The sequence below is a fragment of the Ciconia boyciana genome, chromosome 1, assembly GCF_034638445.1.
Source record: "Ciconia boyciana chromosome 1, ASM3463844v1, whole genome shotgun sequence".
In the NCBI taxonomy this organism is placed as follows: domain Eukaryota; kingdom Metazoa; phylum Chordata; class Aves; order Ciconiiformes; family Ciconiidae; genus Ciconia; species Ciconia boyciana.
Window position 1 is genome coordinate 18,176,369 of NC_132934.1, and position 18,144 is coordinate 18,194,512.

An 18,144-nucleotide genomic window follows, 5' to 3' on the forward strand; every position below is an offset into this window, starting at 1 on the left:
AAGTTTCAGGTTAAGACACTTAGAAGTAGCTACGTCTGTACATGTAACACTGCAGACTATGTCAAAGCTTCCATCTTGGTCAAGGAGATCTTGTCAGGAATGCTGACGGCAGCATGAGCTTGATTCAAGGTACTCACACACAGGTCCCATTTGAAGGGCCTTAGGAAACAAGACATCTGCACAAAACAGGCAGATGCAACACAAGATCTACAGGCTCTAGTGACCATATTGACCAGATGCCCCCTGGCTATGAAGTTAGATGCCCATCTCACCTGCAGACACCTAAATGAAAGCAAGAAAATTTGAGTATCAATTTCAAATTGAAACTCACCCTAAGGAGAGTAACTCCATTACCTAAAATGACACCAACCACCAGTGTTCAAGTGCTGCAGATGACTCTGCTTGGCTTCCAACTGCTACTCTAGTACAATAGTTGTCTTGCATGGGGCTAAGTACATTTCAACGATGGTGGCACCATACTACCATATATACATAGCTGAATCCCAAACTAAATGTCTGAAGCCTCCCAGCTAAAGAAAGCTCTTATCCCAGACATTTTGATATTAAGAGCCTACTGAAAATATGAAGTGTGTAGAGGGCACATCAACTAGTCTTTGTTAAAATAAGTAGAATTACTTTGAATCTTTACCAAACATTATGTACACTAGAGCCCTGTTTCATTACCCATTTTCCCCAAAGTCTGTTTGTTATTAGGAGGTATCATACAGTCACATAGTTGTTATATAGGCAAGTTCCTCTATGTTCTTTCCCTCCCCAAATTTAAACATTGTAATTTTTAAAATAAATTTAATAATTTAAGAATTAATCAAGGAAATCCTTCCTTTTTATTAATCACAAGGAGAAATTATCAAGATATGTATTTAAAATATTAAAGAGTAGGTACTCCCCATAAAACATTTTTGCTAAAGCAAGATAAAGAAACCAAAGTGATGGACTGCACTACATAGAATACAGTACAGCTAAATCGCCAGATTTCCCCTTTGCATGCAAATATTGCTGGATATTTGTGAGTAGACAAGTCATACAGACAGGTGCTCAGACACCACCTCACAAGCTTTAAATTGGTCACAGAACCACCAAAGTGATAAGCAAAACCAGATGATTTACTGGTTGTATGGAAGGGTTCATGCCATATGATTCTGTGGGGAGAAAAAAAGAAAAAAAGAAATCAATGTTTACTATCTGTAGTAAATGTGAAGAAAGGCAAAGTGCTAGAATTAATAATTTGAAAAATGATTAAGATGACTAACTTACAACTAAGTGTTCTTAAACCAAAACACACACATGCTGTGGGCTATAAGTATTCATTTTTGTGCTTTTATTGACGGAAAACTAAAAAAATTCCAAAGAATTGGAAGATTGCCACTGTAGTACTAAACTACGCAGACAACAGAAGCAACAGTCAGCTAGATGTTGATCCTACAGCAAATAGTTAATTTAATAAAGAAATAGAAATACTCTTAGTGCTCAGGAGCACTGTTCCATGCGAGATACCCTTGACAGGGGCAGATGCTCCCACAGGACACTCAGAATCCTCAGAGACAAATTAGCATAACAGGATTCTGTACTGCAAACAGGTAGAATAACCTCAGTGGGGGTCCCGTACATTCTTAGTATTTTTGTGAAGTCACATGCAGTCACCCTAGTGACGAAATACCAGGTGAGTCATGCTGACGGAGTAACTGTATACTCTTGGTCAAGCAGCATTTATTATTTTGAAAAATCTAGATGGTGACTTTTCTGAGAAGTGATTTTCAAATGACAAGGATCTGACCCATTCAAAGGTAGGGGAGAAGCTACTGTTACAGGGAGAGATGAGCGGTCTGGGCATACAGTCATGTTCCTACCCAAAGTTTTATACACCTTCCTTTCTGCATCAGGAAACCAAGAAATCAAGTTTAACATCTGCAGAATGACAGACTGGCTTAAAAAGGAGCAGTTCAGAAGGACTTTGGGCTGGGTTTTTTGGTAGATAATCACTTCAGAAGTTCACTACCACAGTACAACAAAAATGGATTAATACAATAATGGCAAATTTAAGAGATGAAATTAACATCACAGGGAAAAGTAATCTTGACTTAGTTGTCTTCATAGCAGCCTCGCCATATTAAATGCAGTATTTAGCTCTAAGACTAATTTCCAGAAGTATAACTGATTTAAAATGCTGAAGGAGGAACACAAAACATTGCACTTCAGATTTCAAACTGGACATACTGAACCTTGAAATGAGATGCTAACTAAACTACAAAGATCATCAAATATTACAAACATTGTAACAGAGAAGGCCACGGACACAGCACTTGGAGTCATCTATAAAAAGAATTAGATAGCTTTTTATGCTATGCTTTAACACATTTTCAAAGAGAAATTTTACAGCCTAGATGACAGTAGTATAAGAGTCTAGTCACACTTCATGATTTTACTCGCATCTGGTTTTTAAGTTTGTGAATGAATCCTCCACCATTTTTCTATACTACCTTCACATAAGAAGCCTGTGCTGTCTTTAGCATTCTTAACTTCTACAGCTACACATCAACGTGCTGATTATAATCATACTTACTACATGCTTCAATCCTAGACATTAGAGTTTGTATCTTGACCACAAGAAAAGTGAGAGGGATTTGGACACATTAGAAGCCTAAATCACTATAGCAATTAACACTTTATTTCTACACTTTACTCAAGCTTCCCTAGTGCTTGGAAGATTTTTCCCCTATCCCCAGGGTAGGCTGGCAGACTTGGTTTTTGGAAGAATGAATGCATTAATATTATGCTACAGCACAGAGTGAAGTAGGATTTTTTTTTTCCTACCTGCTGAGATCCTAAGAGCATTTAATCTAATTCGTTCTCTTTCACTAAAGAGTCCTCTCACAGCAGTTGACAGCTTTGTCCCCCTGTTCTATGCCAGGTTTAGTAAGAAGAACGAATTACTTTGGCTTACTCCAGAGGGTATAATTTTAATACTAGAACATGTGGATGAAACCTCAGTGCCACATGTCATAAGAGAAATTATTCTCTGTTTTTAAGTTCTATGGAGGCATACTAACACTCTGAATGCAGTTAGAAACCATGGCTGAACGTACTTTTAAGGCACTAGGAGGAAGTAATAACTAAACAGAAGTTTTTGTAGGTGTGCTGACTTGCAGTTGTTACACTGCAGTGCAAAACTTTGTCAGGTTGCTACACTCTAAGTACTCTTAACAGCAAATCTGTTTAGAACAGCAATCAGTCAGCTTACACTGGCAGACTTGAATGGCTGCAACTAAGAGAAATTCAGAAGTTAAAACTGCCATTTGAGTACAAGCCTTTATTCATGTCAATAAAAACACAAGTTATTTCACAAAAATGTACCATAAAACATAAGAATAAATGATATTTTTTAACTAGAAGACACACTAAGGAAAGATACTGTCTGGAAACAGACACATCTGTTCAAAAAAAGAGGACGAGCAGGGGCTTGCTCCAAAAAGTTAGAATCACAATTTACAAGTAGCATCCAATATTAAAGAAAAAAAAGAGCCCACACATTGGGATTCTGCCTATGAAATAAAGCTACTTACTCAAAAATGGTCATATAGATGAGAGTGTTTTAGCATTAAATCTCTTTCATTTGTAGTTTCAAACCTTTGTACAATTAAATTGACAGTTTCTGAGCAAAGATCAAGTCTGCTGAATTGAACGTTAGTTTGAATACAGACACTGTTTAATCACAACCACAAACCACAGCCTGCCATGTTTCCGTTAACACAGCTTGACATTAGGAACGAAAAGATTAAAAAAAGAAGGCAAACACACTGATTCAGTGCCACCTTACCCCAGGTTCCTGTCCTCATGGAGTAATCTGTCTCTGTGTATCAGAAGACACACAGAGCTTTAGAACTTAATCTCTAAAGTCTGGGTAGTGTTTGTTTTCAATACCCATTAATGACTTCTTAGGATTTTAAGAAAAATGTTTGTTATTTAAAAACTAAAGAGAGTGTCATGGATGAGGTTTTTCCTAGATGCATGATTTATATTTCATTACTTTTTGACTTGCTGTATTTTAGGACTGTCAGTTTAGTTTTAAAAAGTCTTTTTAAGGATCTCACTTATTTTGGAATAGACTTCCTGCCCTAGTCTGGGAACTAGGGGATCTGTTGGGGTCAATACATGGTCAGAGCTCAATTACATCAAGCAAAGATGAACAGAGAACAGCTTCACCAGGGGCTGGAAAAAACCTCTTGCTGCCTTGCCTCCTGATCACCCTGCAATGCATGGGTTTGGCTATTTCATACACAATTTAAGGTCCCTGTGATAGCTAGATGTGTTAAGAAAGGGTTAAGATTTGTTCAGTGATTTGACTCCTTTTTCCAGTAAATAAGCACTTTCCCATATTTTCAGTAATGGATAATTTTAAATATTGTACAATATACGAACAAATCAAGATGTGTATTATCCTCTGTACTTGCAAAAACTTAATTAATAGAACTTCAAGGCCAGTTTCCTTATACACCATTATAAATAATTTGAGGAATCTGAATAATGACTTGGAGAAAATATTTGAATCATAGCACTGATTACAATGCTGTACCTCATGTTAGTTCAAGGAATAGAGCATGCAGTATACATTCAAATAGCAAACAGCTACAACGGACAAAACAACAAACAAAACACTAAAGTATATAAGAGAAGAAAGTGACTTGATACATGTTAGCAATATTAAAATATCAGTGAAGATCATACTTGGTTGCAATTGGAAAAAATGCATTAAGAAACTGTTGAAAAAGCAACGTTAATCTTTCAGTTTTAACATGCGTATAGTTAATTTCCTAAGGACAAAGAAATAGCTCTTAATATTGAAGTACTGTTTTTCAGATTGTATCCTCTTATGGTCACTAACATCACCAGTAGGCAAAATCTTCTGAAACCAACCATGAAAGCAAAAACCTTTAGTCCAAGAAATTTGCCCAAATAAGGGAAACAAAGGGTAGACCACTTCAAATTCTATTCTTGTTAAGTTTATTATACAAAATTATTTTAATACAAAGCTTTAACAAATAAAATCAGAATATACGTTAATATAGTAATTCTGTTATACAGAACCCTTAATGTGCTAGCTAACAAGGAGAATGAAAAGCCATAAGGGGATATTCACATTGCAACTTTTAGATATCTAACCCTTATTGTACTGCAAGCAAGCAGAAAGGGTTAAGCTTCTTCCAAGCAACAATTCAGACCATTTGGTTTTGGATACATTGTTCAAATATATAACAAGGATAAAATTAGTCACCTAAAACCTGAGGGTACAAATATACTATTTCACTTGGTATATTTTTATAACCTGTGCTAAATTTTCTCATAAAGTCTGTGTTTTAGTTCTAGTCAGAAGCTCATAATGTTTACTTCATATCCCAGTTTTTCAATTCAAATCTCAAGCATCTGACCAAAAAAAAAAGCAGCATAGAAAAGACACTGAACTATCCATTTGTCTTTCCACAGAGTCCTCAAAATTGCAGATGCTATTAAAGAGTTGCAACACTGAATCCAGTCCTGGAAGAGTCATCTTGTAAGTCCACTTTTGAAGGAATCTTGGGGACCAATTGGGCAGGGTGAGGTAACAACTGGGACACTAGATTTAACAGCAAGATTGATCCAAAGAGTGTCTATGGTCAATAAAAAAAAAAAGTAAGTTTATCACCAAAAACCTGAATTCCAAGAATGAGTTCTCTCAAATGCCTTTCAATGACAGCAGTCAGGATTGCCTGAAGAAGTGGCTGACATTGAGAAATGTGAAGGTACAGCACCTCTAAAGAGGGACAGAAATTGCAACTTGGTCTGGAACCCGAGGGCTGTTCCTCAGCTGTAGTTGCCTTATGTTTTCTGTGATGACAACTTGGGGGGGGGGGGAAGGAAGCAATTTTAGCTTTTGTTTGGAGTTCACCAGACCAGGGGGAGGTTCTCATTACAATTCTAACTAAATATGTGGAGCATTTGGAACCGGAAAAATATTTGTCAGGTAAGTCTCTGCTCAGTAAATTTCACTCATTAATGTGTTCAGATGGGCAAATATATTACTGTCAACATCTTATCTTGTATTAATACACAATAAGGCACAAAAAAAAGAAAAAAGTAATTAAATTCTAAAGTTGCACAATAAGATTTGATTTCCTTTACAAAGTACCCTTCCCAAGTAAAATAGCATGTGATCAATAATTATACCAGGATACAAACAGCTTTAGCTAAGTGTCTTTATGGAATATCATTGCTTATATCTTACACTTAGGCCTAAATTCAAGAAGTTATGAATAAGAAGAAATTTCAAGAATAAATGAATAAAGTAAACTGAAAGTTAACCCTTTCTTACCAGCAGGAATTATGCCAATCCTTATATTGCATTGGACTAACGGTGCTTTGGGATTATTTTGGTCTATGCCAGAGTCCTTCTGCATTCTTCCAATGAGACCATGCATCACTTCACTGAACATGCCGTCCCCACCAACACAAACAACACTGCCAGGAAACACAAATTAGAATGCACGCTAACAGTCAATAAACAACACGGCAAGTGTTCTACTTAGGGCATGCACTGGGCACATCAAAAATAGTTGTTCTATTCTCCTCTTCCATTTTTACAGAATATAGTAGCCCACAGTCAACTTGGCAATTAACAAAAAGCAGAAAAAAAAATTCAAGCTACACAACTGCAAATGCACCTAGACATGTCTGTAATGTCAGGAAAAAAATGTTGGAATGCAACCTAAAAAAATCTTTATCCTCTATTGCTGTGTGCAGACAAGACAAATATCAGTGGAAATTCACTATACAAGGAAAACACTGAACAGGACTGTACATACAGCTTTCTAAGTAAACAAAATAGAAACAGGGTACCTTTACTAAAAAGGGAAAAGTAAGTTAATATTTATGGCTTCAAGCAGAAGTATATTTTATGCTATTAATTTAATAGGGATATACACTATATGAAAGTCAAAAAACAGAAAAGTGCATGCTTGCATGCTCTTTTGAACATGCTGAGAGCCCATCAGACAGACAGAAGTCATGTGTATCTACATAACCATTCATAATGAAACACAGAGTTCTAAATGTTACCAGATGCAAAACTTTGTTTTGCAAACTTAATTCAGGTCAGAGCTGGTGCAGCAGCTACACAGATCCTCAATATGTTAAAGCTCAGCAGAGAGTCCACAGCCAAGCAAATACTAGGAAGTAAAAGACTATTTTACAGCAGTATACATTTCATGCACAGTCATCAAATGCACACCCTGAACTCTAAAAGCATAAACATTCTTTAACTGAAAAACTAATTCAAATACACTTTAAAGGAACACACAACAAATGCAAAGTTATGCATGTAGTCCCCAACATACGTGTTTAAGAATGTTTACTGTTATCTATAGCAATCCTTTCCAATGCATAAACTAACACTTCCACATAGTTAGCAATAAATACTGCAGAATGAGCACTTGTTTCATAGGGCAAGTTAATGTATTTAATTTTTAAAGTATTGATGAATTAAATTTACTTATTATTGTATTTTCAGCAGAAGGAAAGCCTGAAAAAACCAGTCATTTTTTCATGAACGGAGAGGACAGACTTAAAAATATACTGTCCAACTAAGTCAAGACCTAAGAGACTGGGAGAGAAGGGAGAAAAGGCTGTTTGTTTCTCATTTTTTATAATGAATTTCTCTTCTCATAGCTTAACTACATTATTCCTCACCTTTAGCCTGTCTCATCTTTCTCTAGAGACTCTCAGAAAGAGGTTAAGTGGACAAAAATTTCCACATCAGTTCAAGGTCAATGTTGTCTCAGTAGTGTTCTATTTATACCAAATACTATATCTAGCCTCAGAGATGACAGAATGATATGAATGTCCGTTCCTATCAAGGATAAATATTGACAGATAAAGAAGTTCACATACACAATACATGCATGACCAAATTGATTGACTTGAACATTGGTCATCTGATGTTTGCACACATATGAAGGCCCCTAATGAAAAACTACTGTAAGAGAGATCTTCTTAAAGCGATTCTTACATTTGGAGTTTATTTTTCTAATGGACTAGCATTTCACTTTTTAGACAGATGATAACAGTAAACTACATATGCTAAAGGGCTTCAGGAGAAAAAAGTCTACAAGACAAATGACTTTTAAAAGAACAATGGCCTCTTCTAATCTCAACCATTCTGTGAACTAATGAAATAACTAGGAAAAAAAAAAACAATCTGAAACAGTTCTACAAAGGCTTGTGCAACAGGCATATGGATAAGGAAGCCTAGCGATTCATACACGTCAGACTTAATCTAAACATGGCCGTTACCTGCACAATATTACAGCACGTGCTAGCTGTTCTGCACAATGATGTACAAAAGCCTGCTATATGATAACTGAATCAATATTTTAAGTAACTGCCTTCAAAGAGAAGCTGTTCTATCACTGAGCTATTAGATTAGTACACTCACCGTAAGAAATTCTTATAAGGGGGAATGGGAAGAACAAACAGGAAACATGTACAAGAGGTTTAAATAAGCTGTCTCAAGTAAATACACTTGGAAGGCAGTAAAGCGGTTTTCATTAAGAATCCTGTATCTAGTTCCAAGATCACAGGCATGGCTTTGCCAAATAGGGAATCTGGAGATTAAGGGAAAGAAGAAAGGAATGAAGGGAAATGCCAGGGAATGCCTGAACGAAGGCAAAGTCACTTATCAGAACCAATTTAAGAAGACAGGTAAACAACAACAAGGTGTAGGAATCTAAAGAAACTTTTCCTGTATGTGAGAAGTCAACCAAACTTGAACACACATGTGCATTTATGCAGTTTAACCATTTTTTAAATCTTCCACATAACCATCTGATCTGTTATTTAAAAAGTAGTATTAATACAAGAACTCCTTCCTAACATCACTGTTCACCACAGAAACAGACTTGTACATGATGGACAAAAATCAGGCTTAGAAAGACATGTTGCAGTTCCCAAGCTAACTGCCATTAAGGCCCAGCCCGGGAACAGAGGAATCATGAGATTCTAAAAAGACGCAGTTTTCTTGCCAACTGTTTATCTCAGTCATGTTAGAGAGAGCAAACCAAAAAACCCCACCAAAGCAAAAAAAAAAAAAATAAAAATTCTACAGTAAGGGACTGTTTGAATCCGGCAAAAAACACTTCAGGTACCACTACAATTGGTCACTGCCACTTGTTGCAAAAAACAATTTATAGGAGTGGACATGGGCTCACTTGCTTCCCTTTTCTGCTCTGTATTGGAATTTCACCAACTCTTATCTAGTTCAAATCACTTAAGTCAAATGAAAAGGAAAAATATTAACTAACTAGGTTTTTCCAGGATCCCAGTTTCCCTTCCTTGCACTTCTGCAAAATTAAGAAAAATCCCAGTATAGTCAAAGCTGCTTAAAGTCAACTGATCTTAAAGCAGGTGAAGTCTAGGAATTCAACCTGTGAACGTCGTTTCTTACTACCACAATTTGTCAACATCATGCCCTCACTCGATTTATAAAATGCATATAGATCTGCTCCCCTAGGAAAAGTACTCTGAAAAGATAGAAAATGTTTTACTTTTGCAACTTACCAGTTTAAATGTACCTGTCCATAAGCACAACAAGATACTATTTTAAAATACTGTAGTTATGAGAGTTTATCTGCATAGGTTCTGCATACATTTTCATGATTTTCCAGTCATGTAATTTGTTTCATGTCATGAACCAGAAACTGGAATGACTAGCTTATTTATTAAAATATTCGGCTTCTACAGCAGATTTAATAATAGAATGCAATCTCACCATTCAGTTAGGTTTTCTTTTAAAACAGTACTTCCACAACAGAACAAACACAAATAAAGCCAAATGATATAGCCATTATTTGAACAGTCCTACGTAGCAAGAGGAACTATCCGAAACATTTCTAAACAGCTCATGGTTTTTACACACAGGCTGAATGCTACCAATGCAGTGTTCTGGACTCATGTATGTGTCAAGATCACCTATGCTACAAAACATTTCAGGGTAGCTTTCAAGCTATCACAGAATGCTCAACTTCTGGACAAGCAGAAGTAATCTTACATTTATCTTCTGAACACAAATCTCATGCAAACATTGTTACACTACACTTGAATATATTGTGTGTTGAACAGGTTTACTGAAACAGTTTAGTTTTCCTTTGATACTCCTAAATGTGGATCTCAAAGGAATACGCCCTAGAACTTTCAGCTGTTGTAATAAACATATCAGCAATGAAGGCTACTATTTTAGAGACAAGAACAGACAGATTACACAATATATCAGCTAGAAAAGGAAAAAACAAAAAGCAAGTGAAGTTACTTACCCATCATATTTATTAATATTAACTTCAAATAAATTCTCCTTAGCATGGTTAGCATGTTCAGTTACTATGAAGAAATAAACAAATTAAAAATTACTATGATAAAAATGCTATTATAAAATGGTATATAATATACAATTATAAAAAATATTATTAATTCATTAATAACCATTATTCCATTACCAATGTCACCATAAAACAGCCTACCCATAAAATGTGTTTCAAAAGATTATGCCAAGGAAAGAACTGTAAGAGACATGCATTGCAGTACATATGGAAAAATATGTCACTCAAAAATTGTGCAAGTGAACAATTGGTTTTAACAGTAAAACTGAAAAAGAGGAGAAAGACAGCATCTTATAAATGAAGAGCTCAAATAGCTCAGAAGTACCAGAAGTTTTAAATTAGTAAGCAGAAAATTGATATAAGGTCATCATTTATCTGGCTACCTATGCTTTTAATTAAAAAACATTCCCTCTCTACCACTTAGTAAGAAAAGGTAAGTGACAGAAAGAACTTAAGCTACTCAGAGATGTTTTAAAGAGTTCATATTGTGCATATTAAGAAATTAAAATATTCATTACTCACTAACAACATCAGTGGAGATAGAAGCCAGACTGAAGAGTGGAGCAACTTTCTGTTCATAAATCCTCTTCCCTTGTCGTTTTCCTCCATATGGGTTAATATACACAAGCAACTGCTTTGGTCTACACTCTGCAGTATGGAAAAAATATTACAGCACACTGCTTTTGTACACAAAACAAAAATTCAACAAGCTATACAAAACCAAACCTGTAAACAAAGTGAACACAGCGTATTATTAACTCTTATAACTCTAACTCTTTTGATAAAGAGCTATAAAAACCTGCTTCATCTATCCTCTATTACAGAGTACTGACAGTATTGAACAAATAGGTAATAAGACAGCAGGTGAAATTCAGAATTGTTTCATCCGACTCCATGTCTCACATACTTGTGCAGATTATTCTCACAGTACCTTCCCACTAAATGACATTAGTATCACAGGCATACAAGACAAAAGACAAACCAAGGGCAGCAATAGGAAAGGCACTTGTCAGTGAAGCATGCATACAAATATTTTAACATTAATTTAAATAAATAATGTTCTTGCTTTGGTAACATAGATAAGATGCATTTCCTTTCAGCAATAAAGACACAATAAGAATACCTCACAAAACTACATGCTGCACAGCAAGTACTGGCCCTATGGTGTAACCCCTTCCCCCCAGAAAACCCCTTTGATATTACTCTCTCAAGCTTCTTCGAATAGTGATGGATTTGCATTGGTGGTGGCAATGAAAACAATTATTACATCTCTGTACTAACAGATACACAAAACAGTAATGCTTGCTGCACCTAGAGAGCCTTCCTTTTTTTGTATAGAACACAAAGACCTGTTATAACATTTACACTTCCTCAGAAGGCATTCTAAATTATTATTTTAAAATAAAAGAATAAACAGAGTTATTAGATTGCCACACTTGCCTAATAAATCCACCCAAGCTAGACTGTTTGAATGGTTTAAAGCTGCCACACACCCAAAGCACCATTCACCCTCTCTGAGAACCCGCTACCTTTTCCGAAATAGTTTGTTACCAATAGAATGAACACCTGCACTCAGAGATGACTGCCCAGGCCACATCTCTCACAGGTGTAGTGAATGGGCACACAGGCCCCATTTTTTAAAAGATTTTATTGGAAGCCAGATACCTCATGTGTAACATATACAAAACAAAAACATTAAGATTTATGCTTCCAATGCCTGTTCAGAAGAACATTTTTTTGTTAAATATCCATTTTTATTCTGTGAGCCTTAAGTACTTGCTTGAGTCACACCGTAGGTGTACTTGTTTGCAGTCCCTTCTCCGGCTCTGTCTCTCAGATGGACCTCAGACCTACACCGTAGGTAGCTTATCTCCAGCCCTGCCTCCAGCCCCATCTCCTGCTGCTCCTGTCTGGCCTCCCTGGATGGACTCGATTACTTTATCTCATCTGGGCTGTAAGTGGGACCTGCTGCTATCCCCACGCCTGCTCTGCCCACCCTGCTCAGATACAGTGGGACTGCACCCTGGTTGGTGAGGGCACTGCCTGTGCTCTGGTCATCCTTGACTTCCCTTCTGTCATGGAGTTGCTCTGCTCCTGCTGCTCCCTGACACCTATCAAGGTATCTCTTTCAGGAATAACTCCTGCAAAATTACTTTTAGCCTTCTAAGAAGTAGATGTTCAAGAGTCCCAGAAATGATTAATGGGAACTCTTACTACATAAGGCATATTGTTGATGAGAGAGACTGGAAAGGTAAGACAGACACAGAAAAAGCCACCCATAAACCTTACAATTGCTACAATCCTTGTCCTCAGATCTCTGGAGTACCTCAAATCTCTGAGTTTACATCTGCCCTTTACTTTCTCCAAAGCTACAGTCATTTAAAGCCTCTGCTAAGCTTCTAATGTGTCCCTATTTTGTGAAAATAATTTACATCTGGGCAAAATTATAAGACACCTATAGCCCTGACTGATTAGAGTAAAACACTCAGTACAATTTAGCAAATATGCGACATGCAAAAGTAGTGATGAGAAGAATGAGACACTTCAACTCTCAGCTCCCTCAACTTTTGAGCATAAGCTGCTCTTACGGGTTCAAAAAAGCAGACATATCAAAATAATATTGACGTAATGCCTGTAAAATGATGCTGCAAATGTTAGTAGTTTAGTCAAACTTACTCTGCATTTCAAGTAATTCTTTGAGTGCCTGTATCCACTGATTACACAAGTACTCATCAACACACCAAAACGTCACATCACTGCACCGCCAGCGGTGATTTCGGGCTTTCTTCACATAATACACTATTTAAATTAAAAAAAAAAGGGAAGGGAAAAAAAAAAGAGGCACAATGAGACAGTTCTGTGAAATGACAAATGCATTTCAGAGATCTCCCCAATATAGCTACCTTTGGAAAAAAGTGGTAATTAACCCCAACTACACATTTCTGTAAGTGACAGAAGCATTCAGAGCATGAACGGGACATTTGTAAAAAGTCAAAATAAAAACATAAATGAAAACACTTGCTCTAGGTCACTACCTTATAGCAGATACCCAAACATAAATTTCTTTTTACACCAAATACAATCTATTTTCCATAAACTGATTACAGACACACTTATACAAAGTTCACTAAGCTTATATATTATCCATATTAAAGTCTGCAATGTCTACATAATACAAAACACCATAAGCTTAAGAGGATAAGCCAAACCCTCACATCAGCTCCCATGTAACCAACAAAGTGAATTTAATTTCATAAAGCTGAAATTTGAGAAAAAAGATTTAGAGTTTTCTTGTGCATTAAGAACTAGGCTGGTGGGACAAGAAGCACCCTTACCTTTCCATCTATAGTATCACCAATCATTATTACTGAAGGACTGAATGTGAGGAAAGTACTCCACAACATAAAATTTTGTCATGGGAGCAATCACATTTGCCCCAGCTTTGCAGCTCTTTCCCCAAAACAAACAGAAATTTATTGCTGGCACTTTGTTTTAAGAATGCAGTCCATAATACAAAGAATCTTTACATGCACACATTCTGATGGTTTGGGATAGTTTTTTAAAAAAAAACAAAAAAACACACACCACCAAACATTTAGGACTCATTTTGCCAGCCTCCCTCTTGATTTTCTAGTCAAGTAATAGAAAGCAAGTGTCCTGCTGCAGAATCATTCAGCAGCAGAAATGTAAGACATTAGTTAGGACTACATTAAATAACCAGACACAGCATATGTTCTTAAAGGAAGGGTTTTCTTTTCCAAAATAAGGATCTTTAAACGTAAACTGGCAGATTTTTGGTGGGGGTTTTATTTGTTTGTTTGGGGTTTGTGGGTTTTTCAGTTGAGGTTTTTTGTATGTTTTTGGTTTGGGGGGATGGCAGTGGTGGTATTTTTTTAAAACACATAATTTCTGTTAAAAAAAATTCTGAAGATTCCTTTTGAGTCTGCCCTAAAGTACCTTTTACAAAGTAATTAGCACAAGTGTCCTGCGACTGTATTTGCCTTACCTGTGAAAGCATGTGGCTTCCCCATTTTTTGCCATTTGCCAATATTATGCTGTTTCTTGTTAAGTTCAGTTTCTTCTACAGCAATGATCTCAGAGGTTGGTACAAAACAGTTTTCTGTATGAACACAAGATCTTAAACATTAACATCTTCAAACACCACCAGAATGGTTATTTCTACACACAATATGTATAGACATACAATTAGAGTAGCTACTCAATAAGCGCAACCAACAGCATAAGTAGAAATCTGCTGAATATTTTCCATTTCCTTTTGCCTTTAGTCAAAGCACATAATCCATAACCACCTATGAACTACCCCAAATAATACTTTAAATGTCTATGATTTCTCAGAAAATTAGGTATTCTGAGTATAAAAACATTTTTGCATGAAGCCAAAATCCAGCAACACTGATTTCAGAGTAATGGAATTCCCCTTCAATGATACCTAGTCCAGATATTTGACAGTGAATAGCACAAGCTATTTCAAAGAATGTGCAACTAAATCTAGTGCAGAGAGACTACAGAGGCTATTTGTTATTCTCAAGTAGTTGGCTTATGAACGAAAGGCATTCATATGAATTTGTAAGACTTTAAATCCCACTAAGCTTTTAAGGATCTCCTCAGGATCTCCTCAGGATCTCCTAAGAAGCAAATTTTAGATGTTATGTTTATGTACTGTTAAATATATATTTCCCTTGTATCAACTTCAAAACTACCGTTTTTCAGAATTAAAAGGCCTCTTGCTCTTACACTATGAAAGAATTTCCTCCACCTTTGCTCTTTTTACCTCTTATAGTCCCCCAACACCTTCTTAGTCTTCTTAACTCCTGTCAAATTGAGGATTTTGTCTCATTTTCATTACTGATTTCAAAATTTCTCTGCTTTTACCTTATCTCAAAAAAATAGTGTAACTGAAAATGCATGCTTTGTATTTATGTACAAGCAAGTGCTTTGTGTGTATATATACATACACAAAACATTTAATTACATAAATTACATTATTATAATAATATAATCTGTTCTACAATAAGAAGTATAATATACTTGTTTCTCTTACTTATAGGTAGATAAATACAGAGATATAAAGAGATATTAAACACAGAAAATACAAATACTAATACTGTTGTTACTGGGTTTTATCCTACATTTCATCTTCGTCACTATTTTGCAGAAATAGCATGGTGGTGGTGAGGAAACTAAAATAAGCAAAAACTTTTACTGAGCTCTTTACAGTGGTGACTACAATTCATTTGCCACTAGCTCAATTTTATTTTTTTTCCCTGTCCTATTTATTTGTTTTAGTCAGAGTTGTTACCTGTTGTCATGTCTATTGACATGTCGTGGACTATATACACAAGGTTTTTTTCCTTTAGGTGTTTTCGTATTGAACTTGATTTATATTCCTTTAGGGATTTTATCTTCTCAGAGGTTTTTAGCTTGATTCCAAAGAACTGTAGCCTTCAAACTTTACACTGAGGTCTTTTAGAAATCTGAGGTCTTTTAGGAAAATTTATTTCCCAGAACCGCTTTTAGTTCTCATTTTTCTACTGGCTATGCCACCATATATCAGAACATGAAAGAAAGCTTGTTGCATTTATAAAGATTGCACTTAAGTGGTAACTCATTTTGTTGTTACTCACAGATATGCTACAAAACTGACAAACTACATTTAGATCAAAATTTAAATGACAATGCTCTAATGAACATTCTGGGAAATAGTTCTACTTACTGGATACTTATTAGCATGTACACTAGGAGCAGCAACAGAAGTCATTGTTTTATTAGGCATTTTCTATATAATAGAGAAAGCTGTCCACTGTACAGACAGCAAATAGATTAAAAAGCACTTCCAAATCTGTATCACTGAAAGCATTTCTTTGGAGTATATATTTTAATACATACTACACAGTTTATATTAACAACCCTAGACCTTGTAACCACTTCTACTAAGCTATCCTAATTCTTCAGATGTGTTCTCCCTCTGACAGTCGCATAACTGGAAGTCCTGCTTTTCCACCAAATCTCTTCACAGATGCGGCAAAAAAGCAAAGAGTAAATGTTTTAATTACATACGTGCATTTTTTTTTTTTTACCTTAAGCCACAAGAGTTACATATCTGAAAAAACAGATTCCTTAAAAAAAAAACCCAACACTAAAAACAAACAAAAAACCAAACCAAAAAAAGGAACAAAACAAAAGCAAATAATAGAGTGATCCCACCTTCCCTCAGTAAATCTTTGGGTTTGGTAAAATTCTGAGAAGTTTCTGTTCAAAGAATACCAGCTATACCAATTGTGGCCCTCAGTACTACTTGGCACTGTACAAACATCAGGCAACTCCACTGCCTTGATAGTATACTCCAATCTTAAGGCAGTCAAAACCATACGCTACCTAAAACAGTAATTGCAGAGGGCCAGAAAGATGCAGAGCTGTCTCAAATACAAACATGCTATTCAGAACATTCTCTACAGCTTATAGAAACAAATCTGAATGCAGTGGCATTTGTGTTTGAATAGAGCTCAGGAATTTCTATCAGTCCAAATAGGACTCTATCACTATTCGACTTAGTGTCATACAGTATACTGTTTAATCAGAAAGCAAATCAACTACTCAGTCCCACTCTCTCCCCTCTTCCCCAGAAGGGAGAAGTTTCCATTGCAAAGACCTCAAATTGAGTCCTTCAATACAAGCAGCACAATCCTGCTCTTATAAGCACAATGCCCTCATCTGCCATTTAATCACCAAAACCCTCCCCATAAAAATAAGTAGGACTACCCTGCGCTCTTTTAAGAGATCAACAAGGTTGACATATATACTAATTATAGTCCTTTCCCACACCTACTTTTGTAGCATTCACCCTATTATCAAGTAGCATGAGCCATTTCTTTCACTGATTTAGCGTAAAGTTGTTCACTCATAAAGGCCTTCACCTTTACGAGTTTCTCCCAAAACATAGAAAATCTTATTGGCACATTAACACAAAAAAAAATTGGTACTTACACCAGCACTACTAGATCAACACTAATGAAAAAAGTTGAACTAAGGGCTCAGACTATACCAAACAAAGAATTTTACTTGGCTCAGTACAATATACTCAAACCAAGCAGCATGCAACAGTTCCTAGACAAAGTTCCAGACAAAATACCGTTACTTTTTCAACACACATATCTAGATTCAAGAGACTGAATTTTAAGTTCAGAAATACTGAAGTACATATTGATTTTCTTAAGCTTAATCTCAAAGATCTTCACACATGTATGTTTTCATGTCTCACCTTGTTCAATGTCTAGCATACATGAGACACTAAAGACAATGAATTGTCCATCCAGACCAGCCAGATGAAGGGGCATGGAAAAAAAAAATTTAAAACACAAACAAAACACACAATGGACAGGTGACAGTCTTCCCAGCACACTGCCTGTGCCAGTTGTCACCCATTCTGGGTCACAGTGCTCTTACAGTCTTAACAGACACTCTTCTTCAAGGGCAAACTGACAAATCAGCAAAATACTGTGTTAGATGCATACTACTTTTCCCCACATTAAGCTGGAGGGGGACGGGACATGGACCCCAAGCTAAGCACACGAACAGTGGGCTTCCTTTGTGAAAAATGTACGCAGCAGTTGTGTGTTCTGTGTTAAGAAAGGCTGTTTGGTGTGTCATTGCTGTCTGCCATTCCCACAGAACACTTCCTGAGTTTATAAGCAAACTCACTCAGAAC

General features: G+C 36.1%; 1 protein-coding gene across 2 annotated transcripts in view; it reads right to left on the reverse strand.

Moving 5' to 3' along the window:
• Positions 1 to 18,144, reverse strand: part of CERK (ceramide kinase) — a 43,668-nt gene that overhangs the window by 19,826 nt on the left and 5,698 nt on the right. For both annotated transcript variants that reach the window (XM_072860184.1, XM_072860190.1), the window contains 5 exons: positions 14,425 to 14,538; positions 13,095 to 13,217; positions 10,941 to 11,066; positions 10,356 to 10,419; positions 6,365 to 6,510 (listed from right to left, as the gene is read on the reverse strand). In XM_072860184.1, coding sequence (XP_072716285.1) covers positions 6,365 to 6,510; positions 10,356 to 10,419; positions 10,941 to 11,066; positions 13,095 to 13,217; positions 14,425 to 14,538 — 573 coding nt within the window. The remainder of the gene's footprint in view (positions 1 to 6,364; positions 6,511 to 10,355; positions 10,420 to 10,940; positions 11,067 to 13,094; positions 13,218 to 14,424; positions 14,539 to 18,144) is intronic.